The sequence below is a fragment of the Betta splendens genome, chromosome 6, assembly GCF_900634795.4.
Source record: "Betta splendens chromosome 6, fBetSpl5.4, whole genome shotgun sequence".
Taxonomy (NCBI): domain Eukaryota; kingdom Metazoa; phylum Chordata; class Actinopteri; order Anabantiformes; family Osphronemidae; genus Betta; species Betta splendens.
The window spans coordinates 2477437-2493586 of record NC_040886.2 but is presented as its reverse complement, the minus strand read 5'-3'; the positions used below and the strand labels follow the sequence as shown (position 1 = coordinate 2493586).

The window sequence follows — 16150 nt, the reverse complement described above, 5'->3', positions numbered from 1 at the left end:
CTCTGTTTGAAGAGTTCCAAAATTCCAGATTTGTTCTTTCTATGATAATGTATGACACATATTTTAATACGTACACCTCGGACGTACTGCACACACACACACACACACACACACACACACACACACACACACACACACACACACACACACACACACACACACACACACACACACACACACACACTTTCCGTATTACTTTCCACTTTTCCAAATGTGATTGGGCGCATTGATAGCAACCTGAACCTGAGCCTGGACCACAGGCTCACATCCTGGAGGCGAGGTTTCACTGTCTATGTGGCCTCAGGGTCAGTCCAGAGAGGGCATGCCACATTATAGTGGCTTGTGTTGTCCTTCACAACATTGCCACAATAAGAGAAGAGAGCCACCCTCTTTGTCCAGATGAAGACCAAGAGGATCCAGCAGTGGACCAAGTACACCACAGAAATGAGACATCTTTTATTGAATGTTTCTGTACCAAAGCACTCGTCATTTCTTCACGTCCTGAAAAATAACATGAAATATTATGTACATTGCTTCACACACCCACACTTCAAATAGGAACAATGATGTTCAGATAAAGTCAGATGCTTCAGTATGTTGATTTAACGTTTAGCCTTTTTAATGGCCAGTTTCTTCTCTATTTTAAGCTGTATAAAGTCCATGTCAAGGTCATAAAATCATATATTAAAACTTATGCGATGCAAATATAACTGCAGACAAATTTTTACACTGCTTAGATTTTCTGATGATGTAGATGGACCCTCATCTGCATGTAAATCCCCAGGAATGTTCTGTGAAAGGACAATGACAATTTGTTACTCCCTAATGTTAAAAGGGGTAATGTGTTACTGTATATGATATGTATCAGACCTCTATGGATCTACAGTAACAGTACTGTATAATTTGGTCACAACAGAAGTGGTCTATTCATCTTCATCCTACAGTGAAACTATGCGTGTATACTTTATCTGCTAATAAAACAACAAAAAAATGTAAATGCAACTAAAAGGTTTAGCAGATGGTTAATTAACCTTGCTTTCTGGAACAAACCCCAGGAGATGCTTTTAATGAGACAGTGTTCATCATTGATCTCCAGCTCGAAAGGAATGAAAACATGTGTAACCAAATTAAGAGAATGCAGTCGCTTAAAGGAATGTGGCTCACAGTGTATGCCTTGACTGGAGCAGATCTGTTGCTCTACAACCCCAAAAATACAGATCAGTAGAAGTTAATTAACCATTAGTCCATGAGCCTTGCCTTCGATTCCATTTGGCTGCACTCTGACAGCAGTAATGTCCGTGCAGCAGGCTGCCAAAATGTTGTTGGGTGTCTCAGCTGTTCTGAAGGTGAAGAAATCACCACTTTAAACAAGTCAGTGAGTCCCAAAATGAGATCACAGCAGACTTCATGATGATGATGATGACAATGGTGGTGGTAATGCTCTTCTGTCTTTGTGACCTGTACAGAATAAGTCACGTTTGTCTAGTTGAAAACTATTAATATCATATTTGTTTTGAATATAATCTTCTAAATTTGCTCATTGACATTTCCAGAATTAAACCTTTTTAATTAAGCTTAATTTAACTTCTAAATTAAAATTTCAACAGAAGCTCAGAGGAACAGTAAGAGTGACCGTCCATGTACTATTTAATGTCACAGAGCTAATCCACCCAAACACAAACCTTTGTTCCATGTTATCGTTTGTGGTCTGTGGTTTAATTTGTCAAATTTTGAGGTTCACAACAACATTCTGAGATTTCTGCCATGGTGATAATGAAGCATAGATAAACCCTAATAAACCCTCACCCCTTCCTGTCTGTGGATTATTACTGAAGTACTGTCTGGCCTGAGGAGCCTCTACTAAAACTGCACAGACAGCAGCTTTGACCTTTGCACCACTAAACCAATGGCATTTCCTGTTCATGTTATGTGAAATTATTTTTAGGATTAAGTGTGATTTAGAATCAAGTCTAGTTTAAGTCTGTCTGTCATAGGTTGGTAAAACCTTTGGTTTCTTCCTCCTCCACGGTAAATTACAGCACGAGTTTATTTATGAGTCAGCTCCCCCAGATATTTAAATCTTTCCCACTCAAGTAATGGAGGTATTTAGACATTCTGTTCATCAGATCTTATCACATTTTCTAAATGTGTACACTAACCCACACTTAGCAAAGCTTGTTTGGCCTATTTAGAGCACCCGTGTGCTTGTTTGCATGATAATCATCATGTTTCCTCGTGATAATCATCTGCACTTGATTTGCAAGGTGACTTTATACAGAGGTTTCCAATGTAAAGCCCCTTTTTTTCTAGATTGTCTGGGTCAAAGTTGTGAACCTTCCATCTGAAAATATAACTTACCGATTGATGTAATTAGACCTTTTCAACAAACAAGTTATCAACTACTTTATTATATTAATATTATAATTATCAATTACTACTTGAAGACAGTTATTTAAAAAATACATTTTCATTGTAGTACTTACAACAATAAAGTCCTTTCAGGCTTTGCACATCTGAAAACTGAGTGATGTTATTTAACACACTCAAGTATTTGTATTGTTCCTTTGTTACAGTAAATTACTTTTTTGCCTCAGTCACTGTTGCAGGTTCTACTCTGAGGAATCTTGGTGTCATCTTTGACACATACGTAAAAGAAATCTCTAGAACTGTCTGCTTCTATCTTTGTTAGATTTAGAATCATCCATACTAATAGGGTGTCCCAAAAACCCAATAAAGCCTGGTGTCTGACTGAACCAGACTGGACCATATTTCTCCTACAGAATATGGAACTTTAATAAGTTAATAGGATATCCACTAGCACTGATTGACAAAGTCATTCTGCTGAAAGTGGCATTTTGAATAAATGAATAAAAGCCAATTTGGAAAAATTTAAAATAAAAACCTTCGGATTCAAATAAAAAAAAAAAAAAAAACAGATATTATAATCTGTATTATTTTGAAAATAAATATTATGAAATAAAATTTCATGAAAATTAACATCCTACAGCAATATACAGCAATTAAACATATTTCAAAATAATTTCATTTATATTTAACTTAATTTGCTAAATATTTCTGATTATTTCACAATTTGTTTTGCATTTCTTCATATAATTATTATTTCATTACATCCTATTAACTAATTTAATTTTGAACACTTTGGAGTTCCATAATATTACAGTTTTGATTACTGTTGCTTTACATCCTGTTAGTTAAACTTAGTCTAGTGAATCTCTTAGTAGGCCCAGTTAATATTTTAATCTAAACATTTAGATACTCTTGCAATAAATGTTCTCATTTGGCATCTTTCCTATTTAACCTCTAATGTCTAGTGAACATCGAGAGTAAAACAAAACACCAGCAAACCAACTACTGCCTCAGTACACGTGCTCACACTGGAGATGTGAAAGTAATGAAACTCTTCAGGGGAGTAGGGTACAACGTACCAGCCTGTCAACAGTCAAGTGCTGCTTGATTGCACCAGTGGTAGTTGACAACTAGACACAAGTACACAGTGGCCTCGTGTGGCCACTATTTGCTTGTGCAGTTGTTAAGTGTTTATTTTACTGTTCAATGGTTACATGGCTGCAGCTTCAAGTAGCAGTGACAGCAGTAAGCAGAAATCACACACATGTACACAGTATGTCAAATGACTCTGTATAATATGTCATATTTTCACAATAAAAGCAGATATAATGTCAACAAGGTGTTGGTTCCATTATTAGTTTGTTTCACTTTCACATATGTGATACTTTGATATTTTGTTTTAATGTTATCTCATTTCTACTTCTCCTTCATATTCAAGTTTGATTTACTAACCCAATGTCTTCATTGAATTCGCCACTTTATCATCTTTTTTTCTTCCAGTTAGCTTTTTTAACATCAAAAACAACTTTTCAACAACAGTAACAACTTTATATTTTCATTTTGACTTTCTTTCATGTGGCGATCAGCAGCCTTGGTGAGGGAACAGTTTGCTCAGCGTTATTAGCTAAAGTGAAACCTCTCTTTTATCCTCTGTACCCACATTTGAAAAAGATTTCTCCTTCTCTTCGTATTTCTATTGTATCATCGGACTCTGAGCAGCGTGTCTTCAGTGTGCAGTTGTTGGCCCAAACAGCTGCCTGTGTTCTGTTTACTTCCTCTTCTTTCTTAAACCAAACCATTCCAGACAAACAAGCCTGGGAAATTACAAAGTAAATAAGAAAAGCTCAAGTGCTATTTCTTGGGTTTCTTGGGAAATCTATAACTCTATTACGCATATTTTAGTAACAGCAGAAGTCATTACACATTAAAAGACCAAAAGAATGTTTATAGTAATATATGCAGCCTGAGAGCGTGTGGCAGGAAAGCAGCACAGGTCAGGAATGTCATACAGGAAGAGTGGCCTAGAATTAGACTTCCTGTTGGCTTCATAGCTCCTCTGGGTGGAGGAGCTGTTGGGTGAGAGAACCCAAGGTGGTGACAACAACAAGGGGACGAGAGCACTCTGCTCTCTGGGCATGTACAGCTGGTGACTCTGATCTCTGCTCCACCTACTGGGTCAACACACTTCTCTGGAGATGCCTGGGGGCGTTAACAAGGCAGCTACGGAATAACTACGTCAGAGTGGATGCAGGCCACCTAGTGAGACCATGCATCAGTCAGGCAGGCGTTCTCGGCTCGGTCTGTAGCATAAATTAGTCATGAGGAAGTTGTGAAAACAGCGTTTTGTGTGAAAGGCTCTTTCATTCAAAAACAATGAAACACAGACCTTTGGTTGTCTGAACTTAACCACCTTTAAAACTGGGAAGTGGTTCACTGGTTGATGACCTACAGTATGTGTCCCTGGCGCCAGCTACGCAGCCTCTCGATGCTCCTCTTTCTGTTTAGAAGAGGTTCCGGAAAGCTCTGAGCCTCTACATAGGGCAGAGGGGTCAGAGGACTCAACTGCTCCCAAATAAATATCTGTCAGTGGTCTACCAGCTGCATTGGATCAGAGGCCACCAAGCAATGTGCTTCTTATTTAACACTAATACCATTCAGCAATAACAATAAAAGCACAACATCTGCCAGTGTGTTAAAAGAAGGCAAATAAGCCACTGATCGTGTCATGAACGACTCATATGGTAATGCATTAGCTTTCGTCCACAGAGGATGCTGTAACAGAAACATGCTGAGTCATGTGGTGAGCTGCTACGGCTTAGTTGTCACAAAGAAGCTCCTTAGCTGTGAAGACTCCTGAACGCAGCACAGTACTGTATCTCTCCTTGCCTTTCTGGTCCCCTCCCCATCTTTTCGCATTATTCCCCTCCCTCTCCTCCTCCCCCCCTTTCCTGCCGGCCTCTCAGCAGAGGATGTGTCAGGGTGGGGAAGAGAGTGTGTGAGGTGGGAAGAGGGAAAGTCATCTGTAGAATGGATATGCGCCCTCTCGCTTCAAACCTTTCTTCTCCTTCTCCTCCTCCTCAGTCTCATCTGTTCTTCTTCACCCTCCTCTATTAGCGTTGCCCTCTGGGCATCCTCAGCATCCGCCCTAAGGGAAAAGGAGACTCGGCCGGCGGATGGGAAGCAGAAAACTTCAATGTCTGCAGGAGATCAGACGAATGATGGTGACAAACCGGGAGGTAATGTAACACTCACACACAACACACACACACAAACATTTGCCTGATGACGACGTCACTATACAGCCAACACCCGCTTCTTCCTTTAAATCTCCAAATGCTAGAAAATGCTAGGAGATATGCACGGCAGAGTGCTGTGAGAAATGAATGAACTCTCCACTTTCATTATGTAGACGTCACTGATGTCTATGACTGAGGAACCCTCACAGTGTAGCTAGTGTATATGTATGTATGTATGGGCTGAAATTCTTAGGGGTTTATCAATAAACAGTACTTTGGGTGAGTATTTATGTGCTCCATCTGTCGAAATGCAGTTTGAAATAGATGTTATTCCCTGGCCTGACCGAAGACACCTGACATCCTATGCCTTTTAAAAGAGCAGTTCCCCAGTTTAGACTTGCTGGTTTATGCACTTCTGAACTTTTGGAGAGACAGATGTAAAAAGCAATCGAGTCTTGCTGTTCCTGAGGTCTGGTGTTCTGTCCCAGATACTCCAGAACATACATTTTATTGCTGAATGACTATATTAACCATAGCCAATCAGCACCGTCACAGCTTCCAATCTCAAACTCACACAAAGACTCCTCTATGGCTGTGACCTAACTCAGCACATTACTGTCTGCTGGGTCACTAACCAGCACATTATTCAATTAAGACCAATTAAGAGGTGAAATTCAAATGGAAGCATGGTGATGTGAATTAGAAAGAAGCAACAGCACAAGCATGGCTGAGCTACAGGAGGAAGGTGTTTGGGGACCATAATCAGAGCTGGAACAAAATCAGGATGGACGAAGTACATTGTGTCTTCTGACAGAAAGCTGCTCAGCTGAGATTAAACCTCATCACAGAACAAACTCTAGAGAGAAATAATGACGCTGACTGAGCAAGTGAAACCTCACTTGGCAGATAATGAGGTCACGCCCTGCTTTTGTGGCACTGAATAGGATTCTCACTAGTTGCCAAAATCATTTTTGTCACAGATCTACCTTTAAAGTGTTTAATAATGTTAAAGTAATTGTAGGATTTGGGTCAAGTACACAGGTTTTTGCTTGTGTAGCTGTGATGGTACATCTCTAAGTACCAACAGACCTTTATTTGCCCAGTTTACTTCATGGGGATTTATTCACTTATTTTTCAATTCTTCTTCAGATAAGTTGAGGAACTAATATGAGGAACTTCCAGAAGTTGTCAAATTTCACCCAACCATCATGTGTCAAGGTTCCAGTTTGAAATGAAACAATTTTTGCTGTCATGCCATCAGCAGACACAGTGTCAGCGGCTCAGGTTTGGCCTGAGGTGGAGAGGGCCGAGCTTCTGGCCCGAGGCGCTGCCTTGAAGTGGGCGTCAGGTGTTTTCTGTCGGCCTGAATATCTTGAGCGACTGGGCCAGTACAGGAAGAGAGAGAGCCAGAGGACGGCCTCCATACACACCAGACTCAAGGTGAACACGGGATCAAGATTTATGAGATGGGCTCATAACTGTCATAAAAACATCTGCCAGTCATTGTTGTGAAGCAGTGCTTTGTACTTGACTCATTTGTATTGGCAGTCGATGGCCCAGTCGTACCTGGAGGGGGTTGGCTGGGGACTGGAGCAGCTGCGGGAGGCCAGGGCTGAGCTGAGGGAGGCGTCACACACGTTGAAGAAAGCAGCAGTGGAATCCATCCAGAATGCAGAGGGGGGGGCGTCTCTGGAGAGGCTCAGAGAGGTGTCAATCAACCACTGTCAGCTTCTCGCCACTGTCAGCAACCTGCCACGACTTTACTCTGGTGAGATGCTGAAGTCGTTTAGGTTTATTCCATGAAATACTAACAAAAATAGAAGAGAAGAACGTTACTTACATGTAAATGAACAATGGCAGCAGTGAGGGCTTGATGCAAGGACAGATGACAGAGGGCTTTCCCCTCCCTCTGTCTCAGTGCATGGCATGGTGCTGGAGACGGAGCGTCTGGTGGAGTCCCGGCGGCTCCTGGAGGCCCATGCCCGGCTCATGAAATTGGAGCGCTGGCAGGATGACATCCTCTGGCAGCTCCACGGGGCTACTGGCTCGCTCAGCGCTGAAGACCAGTGCCTGGTGGCAAAGTACTTCTCTGGTGTCGGGCAGCTGGTGGACGCCCTGGGTATGGACATCTCCAGAGTAATGACTTTACTTCTGTTTCCCTCACACTATCCATCATCATCCTCCAGTAAGATTATCTCACTCCAGCTGTTGGCCTGGATGAAGCCAAAGCAATGACACTATTTTCCTTCTTTCACTTGGCCACGCCCCCATCATGACATCACTTCCTTCCACACCACAAACTTTGTCTTTAAAGAAGTCTTGTTTGTTCGTATTTTTGTCTGATGTGACCTTTGTTTACCTTGACTCAACTGTTTACATTTTTTTCTGTTTACATTTTTTTCCCTGCATAGCAGTCAGCTCTGTATTAATTTCCTTTCTTTGTATTAACTTGATTTTAGCTGACTTTTGGGTTGTTGTTATTTTTCTAATTGAATTGGGCCAGGTTGCCTTTTTAAAATGATGCAGCCTAGTTATAGTAGTAATGCAATAAGTCTGGGTCATAATAATTAATTATCTCTCCATGCTTTAGTAAGCGAGTGATGTAGGTATGGAATGCTGTCATTGCAGCTAAGGAGCTGTGGGCTGTGGTGAGCAGTGCTCTGGCTCTGGCTCGACAGAACCCCACACCGTTCGTATCGTCAGTGAGGATCGTGGAACGGGAGGAGGCCTTGGACCGAGCTCTGCTGGAGGAGAGAGGCAGCTCCAGAGGCTGCAGCAGACCCCTGCCGCCCAGACGGCCCCGCTGCTGGAGAGAGCACTTCTTCCAGGTCCGCACTCACACGCTTCCGCACAATTTCTGTCTGTGTGCGTGTCCTCACCCACGTGTGCCGTCGTCCAGGTGCTGGAGGAGGCTGTGTGTGCACGTTTCCGCCGCGTGTCCTACCTCCACTCCCGAGGCCCAGGTCTGGCCGGACACCTCTCTGCTCTCCAGCACGGGTTGATGTCCGACCTGGCCACCGTGCGCCACCTGCTGGAGCACTGCGTTCCGCCACACTACAAGCTGACGCGAGTCTACCTGAGGGTCAGCCATCGCTGTTTACATGCTCACCTCACTCAGGTCAGCGAGTAGGTAGAAGCAGCGTGTTAAGCCTTTTTATCCCAGTATACACATGTGAGGGATGCTTGTGGCCTAGGTTACCAACTGGGACCTGGAAAGTGGAGAAATTTTCGCTGTGCTCAACTGGGTACTACACATTTACAACAGGTGAGACCTGGTCCCAGCGTGAAGAAGCCACTTCTTCATTCATCACTCACTCACTCACTCACTCACTCACTCACTCACTCACTCACTCACTCACTCACTCACTCACTCACTCACCACTCACTCACTCACTCACTCACTCACTCACTCACTCACTCACTCACTCACTCACTACTATTATTATTATTATAATACTAATATTATTATATTACTAAACCTTTTATACTGTAGGTGCCCATAAACCTGGGGACTCGTTAACCATCCTAAGCTCCTGTTTTGCAGCCCAGACATGATGGGTGATCCAGAGCTGGTGACTGACCTGGAGAAGGAAGAACTGGGGCCTCTCATCTCCACTGAGGGGGTGGAGCAGCTGCAGAAGAAATATGTGCAAAGCGTTCGAGTGAGTTGCCTATTAAGGAGATATCTGTGTGTTTGTTACAAGACACCAGTTCAGCCCTCACTGCAGGGTGCTACCTGCCAGTGGTGTCCGTGGTGTTCCTCCCCAAGATACTTGTAAATGGTTGCTTCTTAGACCACGGTCTGGCAGAAACATGTGTGGGTTCTTATTGCTGTTATAGAAAAGTGTGTCAGAGTGGATGCACAAAGCTCTGCAGGTGGAGCTGCAAGACTGGAAGAGAGACCAGGAGCCAGACACTGACCATGAAGGCTTCTACCAGACCAGTCTGCCCACCATCATCACACAGGTGAACATCAATACAACATCCTGTACATACGTAAATGCGTCCGATTCAAGCCGTGCCTTTGGGCTTCGTTTGTGGCTCTCTGGCAGATGCTCGAGGAAAACGCCCGAGTGGCTCTGATGATCGGAGAATCCCTCAGAGATCAAACTATACAGATGGGCCTGTATGAGATGGAGAACCTCCTAAACAGGTCTGGTCTATAAACAAACCTTTACATGCTGTACATCCTGTCCTGAAGTACAGAGCCTGTCCCCGTTGGCCACAATTTGATGGTTCTCTTTAGTGGCTTCACACATTGGATGATTGGTGAGTATTTAGGTACGAGAAAAACGAGAAAAAGAGAGGGCGTTTGACTGCCCCAGGTGGGGGAGGGGTATCACAATTCAGCATGCAGAACACAGAACTGTCCAATCCCAGATCAATGATCCAGATAGATTGTTTTTATGTGGGGTTCCCTGGAGCCACAGCTTGCATTATTTCTGTGCACAGCACATTTCTAGTGGTCCCAGCGTCATCCATGTGACATTGACCTGTCCTTTGTCACTGTTTCCTCATACATTTACTCTCAGGTTCAGAGAAGCTCTGGTGGACTTTGGGAAAGAGTATTGCAAAGATCCAAGTAACAACAAAACCAAGTTTTATCTCCACTATCTGTTGGCCTCCATCAGCAACTGCATCGTTCTCAAGTAAGAATGTGTTCATTCAGGGACACCTGACTACTGTTGTTGGGACACAAAGAGTGCAGATTTTATTGGTATTGTACCACATAATAAATGGTATCCATCATCTTAAATATCAAAAATGTTGTTATTATGGGGCACCTCCCTGTTCCTTGTGACCAGAAAAAACAAATTGGAAAAAAACAACAACAAATAGTTACTAATAGATCATGTTATGTGTCATGTTTTACAGAATATTGTAAAAATCTGTATCTAATTGCAACAATGGAAGAAACTGATTATCATATGTTTGACCAGGTTGTCATTAGCCAGATGTGTGTGATAGTTAAGATGGCTGATGAGCTCATGAGGGTGAGCATGTGATCACCAATTTAAGAACCAGGCGCGTTGATAAATGAATAAGTAGTTTGGGATCCTTCTACAACAAAGGGTGCTGACTGGGGAGTTAATTTATAGAATGGGATATTTCATGAGGTTGGGATCAGATCACCTTAAGGTGGACATGCTGCAAGATGAGTGAGACCAGATTAGGGATGTGGCACAAGAACTTTTGTACGTACTCTCAAAAGTTTATTCATTCCTCAATGGTTACTGACATTTCTGTAATTTAATTAAAACTTGAGTCTGTATGATGCAGAAAGTCCACAGAGAGCCTGCAGCAACAGCAATCATCAAGGTCGGTGGGCCAGTTCTCCCGGACACCTCCCAACCCACTGGCAGCTCTGGATCGGGCTGTGAGGAGGGCTTGTCGTCTGGTGATGGACCAGCTCCTGCAGGACCTGCAGCCTTTCCTGCCGGGCTTGCTGACCCGTTCCTGGCTGCTGCAAGGCGCCCCCACGCCGAAACTGTGTCACATCCTGGAGCATCACCTGGAGCTGTACGCTCGCGTACGCCCGCCCTGCCGCCAGGTCTGTGCCGTGCTCATTCCTATAGCAAGCTGACGCTACGCCGCCTTCTGAACCGTTGCTTTGTTTCCGCAGCGTCTGCAGGAGGAGACCCAGTGGCTGACGGTGGTGGAGTACGTCAGGGCTCTGATGCAGAAGAGGCTGGTGTGTCGCAGTGAAGAGGAGCGGTGGCAGCTCGCTCAGCAGATGCTTCAGGATAAACAGCTGTTTGCAGAAATCTTCCTGGGTCTGGTGAGTGCTATGATCATGCTGTAAGACATGTGGTGGAGCTGCCATGAGTCAGGAAGGCTCCTTATTAACACACATCAGGTGTGAATGCTGTTTTTGCAGGAGGGCGAAGTGTCAGTACCTGAAGTGAACCCTTTAGGCCTGCTTCCCGTTCTGGCCGACTTCATTCGACTCAAAGACACTAGCATGCTCACTCTGGAAGTGTCAAGGCTTGCAGCTAAATACCCCGACGTCAGGTAACGCGACCTCAGGTCCTCGACCCAAGCGGCCAAATGGATGCTGTTGAGCTAAAAGTCAGCGGAGACTATGTCAGCTATGCCACTATGTGAGGTTTCCTTGTGTCCTCAGTGAGGAGCATGTGTCTGTGCTGCTGGACGTTCGTGGGGACGTCTCCAGGGACGTCAGGGCGGCCGTGCTGGACCTGCTGGAGCAGAGCACGCCCCCTCTGCCGGCTGGGTACCGGCCCATCTTCACCGATATCCTGGTGCCTCCCTCCACCATTGCCTTCTGTCTGCCCACTGCCAAGTGTGCATGACCGCAAGCTCTATACTGTGTTTAAAAAAAGAAAACATGGTTGAAGTATCGTCAGGGAATCACACTGAATTCTCTATGTCACACAGAATAAAGCAGAATATCTTGACTAAGGTTTCCAATAAAAAAAACTGACTTGAATGTTGACATCTGCAATAAGTGCAAATCACAACTTCACACTCGTATGTTGTTGTTGGATGTTACTAACTACCAACCCTAAAAAAATTGACCATATTTTTATTATATTATATTATATAATATAATATATTATATTTTTAAATATCAAAATTTTATCATTATTAAGAATTTATTTAGTCTCAGAGTAATGAGGCATTTAAAATGATTTTAAATGCACCTGGGGTCTGGCTGAGTCCTAGTTCACGCTTTATACCGCTTGGTAGCAGTAATGAACCAAATCACTACAACCTGAATCGGGGTGTGACACCAGCTACCTTCACTTGTTGTGGTGATGGAACAGTGAAGGAGAAAAGCACAGGTGACAGCAGACAGCAGAACAGACACTGGAAGGTTGCTTGGGTCAGCAAATGCACCCTGGAAACTTTCAGTTCCAGGACTGAGGAAAGAGGAAGAATCACAAGAAAAGGGGCGTATGATCAGTAGATAATAGACACAAAAAAGATCCACAGCTCAAACACCTGGACATTCAAGGACTTCATCAGTGCTAATGTTTCCTCCCTGTCTGTTGTAGTCAGTGACAAATGAGAAACCTACATCCTGTATATGTGTCTGAAATTATTCACACATGCAGGTTCCACTTCACCGCTGTGTTTGAGCACATTAAACACACTGAAGTGACAAGCTGTTTGGTGCACTGGTTGGAGCAGGAGTTGCAAGGCAGTGACTTCTGTGCCGGTCTCGAACCCGGATCAATAGGGCTTGTGTCAAAAAGAGTGTTACTCAGCAAACTTTTTACCTAGATTTTTAGTTTAAGCTTTGGCCTCCAGTAAATGTTCTGCCATTTTTAGGTTATTATTGTGTTTGTGTCATTTTTAAAGTAAGTAAGTAATGTGAGCAAGTATGTGGCAAACAAACAAACAAACAAAACCAACATGGTCAAAATTTTCATCATCTTTGCTTTAATCCAAAAGAATCAACTTTTACACGCACAGCACAGAGGAATAAATTAGGATTTGTTTCAAATTGGGGTCAAAACGTGACCAAAAATAGGACAAATGAACTTGAATGAAAAAAAAAACGAGGCTGTAAGCTCAGCAGAGCTCGATGCAGAACCTGTGCAGCCTGTAGCTTATAGTTTACTCATGACACCGTGTGGATTCAGTTACAGACAATGTAGCTACGTTCAATAAGTACCACTGTATACGGCAACTTAAAACCATGTTGTACTTAAATGTTAACTTATGTAAACAAATCTCATTTTAGCTGTTGTTATAAACAAGAATATGAAGCATATACTCTGTATATAGTTTGACAGGCAGTGAGCTGCTGGGAGCAGCTTACCTTTGTCCTACTACACATTATAGCAAAGACACAAACAGACCGTTCTATATAGAATAAGAATAGAATACGTTTAAAACTTATAATTGGATAAGTAGTAGCATCAAAATACATAATTGGCCACAATGTGCTCGTCCATAGCTCCTACGCTGAGTTGCCACGGTTACGCGCTGGATCTCTCTCCTGCCAGGTACTTGGCATCCAGGGAGCTCATCAGCTCCTTGACCCACGCAGCCGAGGGTCTGACACACAGCTGATGACCTGCCTTAGTGTTCAGACTGAAGAGACAAAAAGAAAAACAGCGTTAAGAGTGAGCCCAGCGTGTTGAGGTGATGTTTGTGACGCTGCGCTGTGAAGGGCACTCACAGGACGGCTTGCTTGGAGCATCGCTGGCTGGTCTTGACGTAGCTGACCACCTTTTCCTCCGGGACCTGTTTCTCGTTGAAACGGAAGCAGCACTTTTTTGGGCCGGCGCCACGCAGACCTGCAAACAACAACACAAGCACACACACATCTCACATCTGCTTCTTCTTTTGCCGTTCCCTTTTTTAATTTCCTGTCGGCCTGTGTGACACTGAATCTGATCCTGTTTTCTTAGTGGAAAATACACATTACATCATTCACACAACATCATTGGTCAGTTGTTTGACATGTGACATTAAAATTAGCTCAGTTTAGTTAGTTAGTTTATTATTTCTCACAAAATAAAAGATGCAAAAAAAACAGTAAACAAAATATTCTGCCACATAAAATCTACTTGTGTCTAACTTTGTTCTTTGCAATGTACAGATTTAAATAAGTGTAAAAATATTCTATATACAGGTAAATATTGAGAAAAAGGTGATAATTAAGCCTAACCTAGATGACGTCCAGAAAGTTGTCAAAACTGGTTATTTGCGTGTTTTAGTTTTGGTACAGAGTTTAACCTTCAGATAGGTATTTTTGGTGTGAGTGTGAATGTGGATGTAAACATTAGAATAACAACAAATAGACAAACCATCACACAGAGTGTAGAGTTTCCAGTGAGCCCAGTCTATGCTGGGTAACCCATATAAACGAACCCCTCAAACACGACGTTACCCCACTGTTTCCTTCATATAAAACACACCTAATATAATGTAATAGTTCCATTCATCTATTCGTTTTTTTCAATTTCTGGTGGCCGATTATCAGTTTATTCTACTAATATCTGACAATACATGTATCACATCTCCTTAGATTAAACAAAGTGAGACTCCTTCTTACCTTCGCACAGAGTGATGGCCGCCAGCATCAGCGCCACAACAACCAGAGTGAGACGAGGAGCAGCCATGACAAATGGTGTGTGTTGAGCTGTATGAGCCTGTCTGAGCTTTGTGCATCTTCACCCTGACGGCTCACGCTTATATACAGTTGAGGGCTGTGTCGGGGGAGAACCGCAGGTCTATATGAGCTGATGTCACTTCAGCAGGAGTGGGGGTTACCACCACGACTGGGAGTTCCATGAGCGGGGCTTTTGTGCGTATGTTTTCTCATTCTCACTTCCCTAAACATGAGATTAGCGCAAAAGCAAATGAAGAAGTACTTAAATATAGTTTCCACTGTGCGTTTCACCTACAGCAAACACATCTACATCCATCTATTGCCTCACAGGCGAAGTCATGAGGTGCTTTTTACTGACCTTTATGAGCCGCTGGGGCGATGAGCCATAAATATCAGTAAGAAACCCCAACTGACAAGGAGACCTCGTCATGATCTGAATTATCAGACAGATTTTATCATATTAGATGTTTGACAATGGAGATTCAAAGTAAGAAGAGGCAGCAAACACTTGCTTTAATTAATCCCAATTATAATTTAATGCTTATGAGGTTGCATTTTTAAACATGCCAGTGAGACAAGAAAAGGTTTGTGGTTATGGTTGTAATGCGTGAGTGAGTAACTGACATTTGCAAAAGAGGAGGTTAACCAAGCACTAAGTGTCTCTAGTACAGTTCAACAGTTACAGTACATCGTCATCAGAGTAGATTTGATTTAGACACATACAGTAAGACTCAGTGGTTTCCAGCTTGGATTGTTGTGTCATGTTGTCCCGGTGATACACTTTAAAATCTGAGGTGTTATCAAACTGCTACTGACAGTTGACATGTCCTATTGAGCACTTTGTGGTCTAACATCCACCAGGCATTGGATCATGACCGGGTCCCATCTTTACCCAGCAGGGAATATCCCTGAAAGATGCTGCAGCCTCTGAGGTCCAGACACACTGGCCGCCTCTCCAGCCTGTCTGGTGGTTGGGTCCACATCCTTTATTCCACACCTGCATCAATGAGCCACTGTTCATACCTTAGAACACCTACTTTAACCTACTGCAAACACACAGCACCCCACAAGAGACACTGTGACCTGGTCACGTTTCCGTCACAAGTACAGTAGGTTTTTGTCAGACTCACTCTGCTCTTGGTACATTTCTTAGTGATGTTCAAGGCTTTACATGAATATGTGTTAGAAAGCGTCTGCTTTGTGTACTCGACTTAAATCGGTTATTTAAACCTTACCTTAGTCCTGTAAAGTTGAGCATAAGTTGCCATGTCAGTGTGTTTAAGGCTGACAGATACTTAACATTTCTTGGGAGTTTTATAGCACACGAGGGGCTGGTTTCACAGTATTTCTGACTCATATCACTGTCCCTGTTCATATGGTTGAGTCATAAATGTCTCCCTGAGCCAGTCGTGTGCAACATCACCTTACTTTTCTTTTCTCACTTCAGTTTTTGTCTTTGTAA

The 16150-nt window shown here is 43.1% G+C and overlaps 2 protein-coding genes across 4 annotated transcripts; one reads left to right on the top strand and one right to left on the bottom strand.

Annotated features, from left to right (window-relative positions):
• Positions 1-5329: 5329 nt before the first annotated feature.
• Positions 5330-12051, top strand: exoc3l1 (exocyst complex component 3-like 1). 3 transcript variants are annotated; one of them, XM_029154807.3, is made up of 15 exons: positions 5333-5603; positions 6868-7043; positions 7152-7371; positions 7522-7722; positions 8232-8431; positions 8503-8721; positions 8798-8868; positions 9148-9265; positions 9444-9569; positions 9656-9756; positions 10136-10252; positions 10884-11154; positions 11227-11382; positions 11482-11615; positions 11728-12051. In XM_029154807.3, the coding sequence occupies exons 1-15, from the start codon at positions 5561-5563 to the stop codon at positions 11912-11914; spliced, it is 2340 nt and encodes a 779-aa protein (XP_029010640.1). In that variant the 5' UTR covers positions 5333-5560; the 3' UTR covers positions 11915-12051. The 3 variants fall into 3 exon arrangements, with proteins under 3 accessions (XP_040926991.1, XP_029010640.1, XP_029010639.1); XM_029154806.3 differs by having other exon boundaries at positions 6865-7043; XM_041071057.2 differs by lacking the exon at positions 11728-12051 and having other exon boundaries at positions 5330-5603; positions 6865-7043; positions 11461-11600.
• A 933-nt stretch (positions 12052-12984) lies between these two features.
• LOC114857950 (monocyte chemotactic protein 1B-like) lies at positions 12985-14788 on the bottom strand. Its single transcript, XM_029154902.3, has 3 exons — positions 14632-14788; positions 13753-13870; positions 12985-13664 (listed from the first exon to the last, which is right to left on the bottom strand). The coding sequence occupies exons 1-3, from the start codon at positions 14696-14698 to the stop codon at positions 13550-13552; spliced, it is 300 nt and encodes a 99-aa protein (XP_029010735.1). The 5' UTR covers positions 14699-14788; the 3' UTR covers positions 12985-13549.
• Positions 14789-16150: the final 1362 nt, after the last annotated feature.

Coding starts and splice junctions, on each gene's coding strand:
- exoc3l1 (XM_029154806.3), top strand. CDS start 5,561: ATGTCTGCAGGAGATCAGACGAATGATGGTGACAAACCGGGAG. Junction 11,155..11,226: donor TACGCCCGCCCTGCCGCCAG/GTCTGTGCCGTG, acceptor TTGTTTCCGCAG/CGTCTGCAGGAGGAGACCCA. Junction 11,383..11,481: donor CAGAAATCTTCCTGGGTCTG/GTGAGTGCTATG, acceptor CTGTTTTTGCAG/GAGGGCGAAGTGTCAGTACC.
- LOC114857950 (XM_029154902.3), bottom strand. CDS start 14,698: ATGGCTGCTCCTCGTCTCACTCTGGTTGTTGTGGCGCTGATGCTGGCG. Junction 13,871..14,631: donor GGCCATCACTCTGTGCGAAG/GTAAGAAGGAGT, acceptor TGTTGTTTGCAG/GTCTGCGTGGCGCCGGCCCA. Junction 13,665..13,752: donor TGCTCCAAGCAAGCCGTCCT/GTGAGTGCCCTT, acceptor TTGTCTCTTCAG/TCTGAACACTAAGGCAGGTC.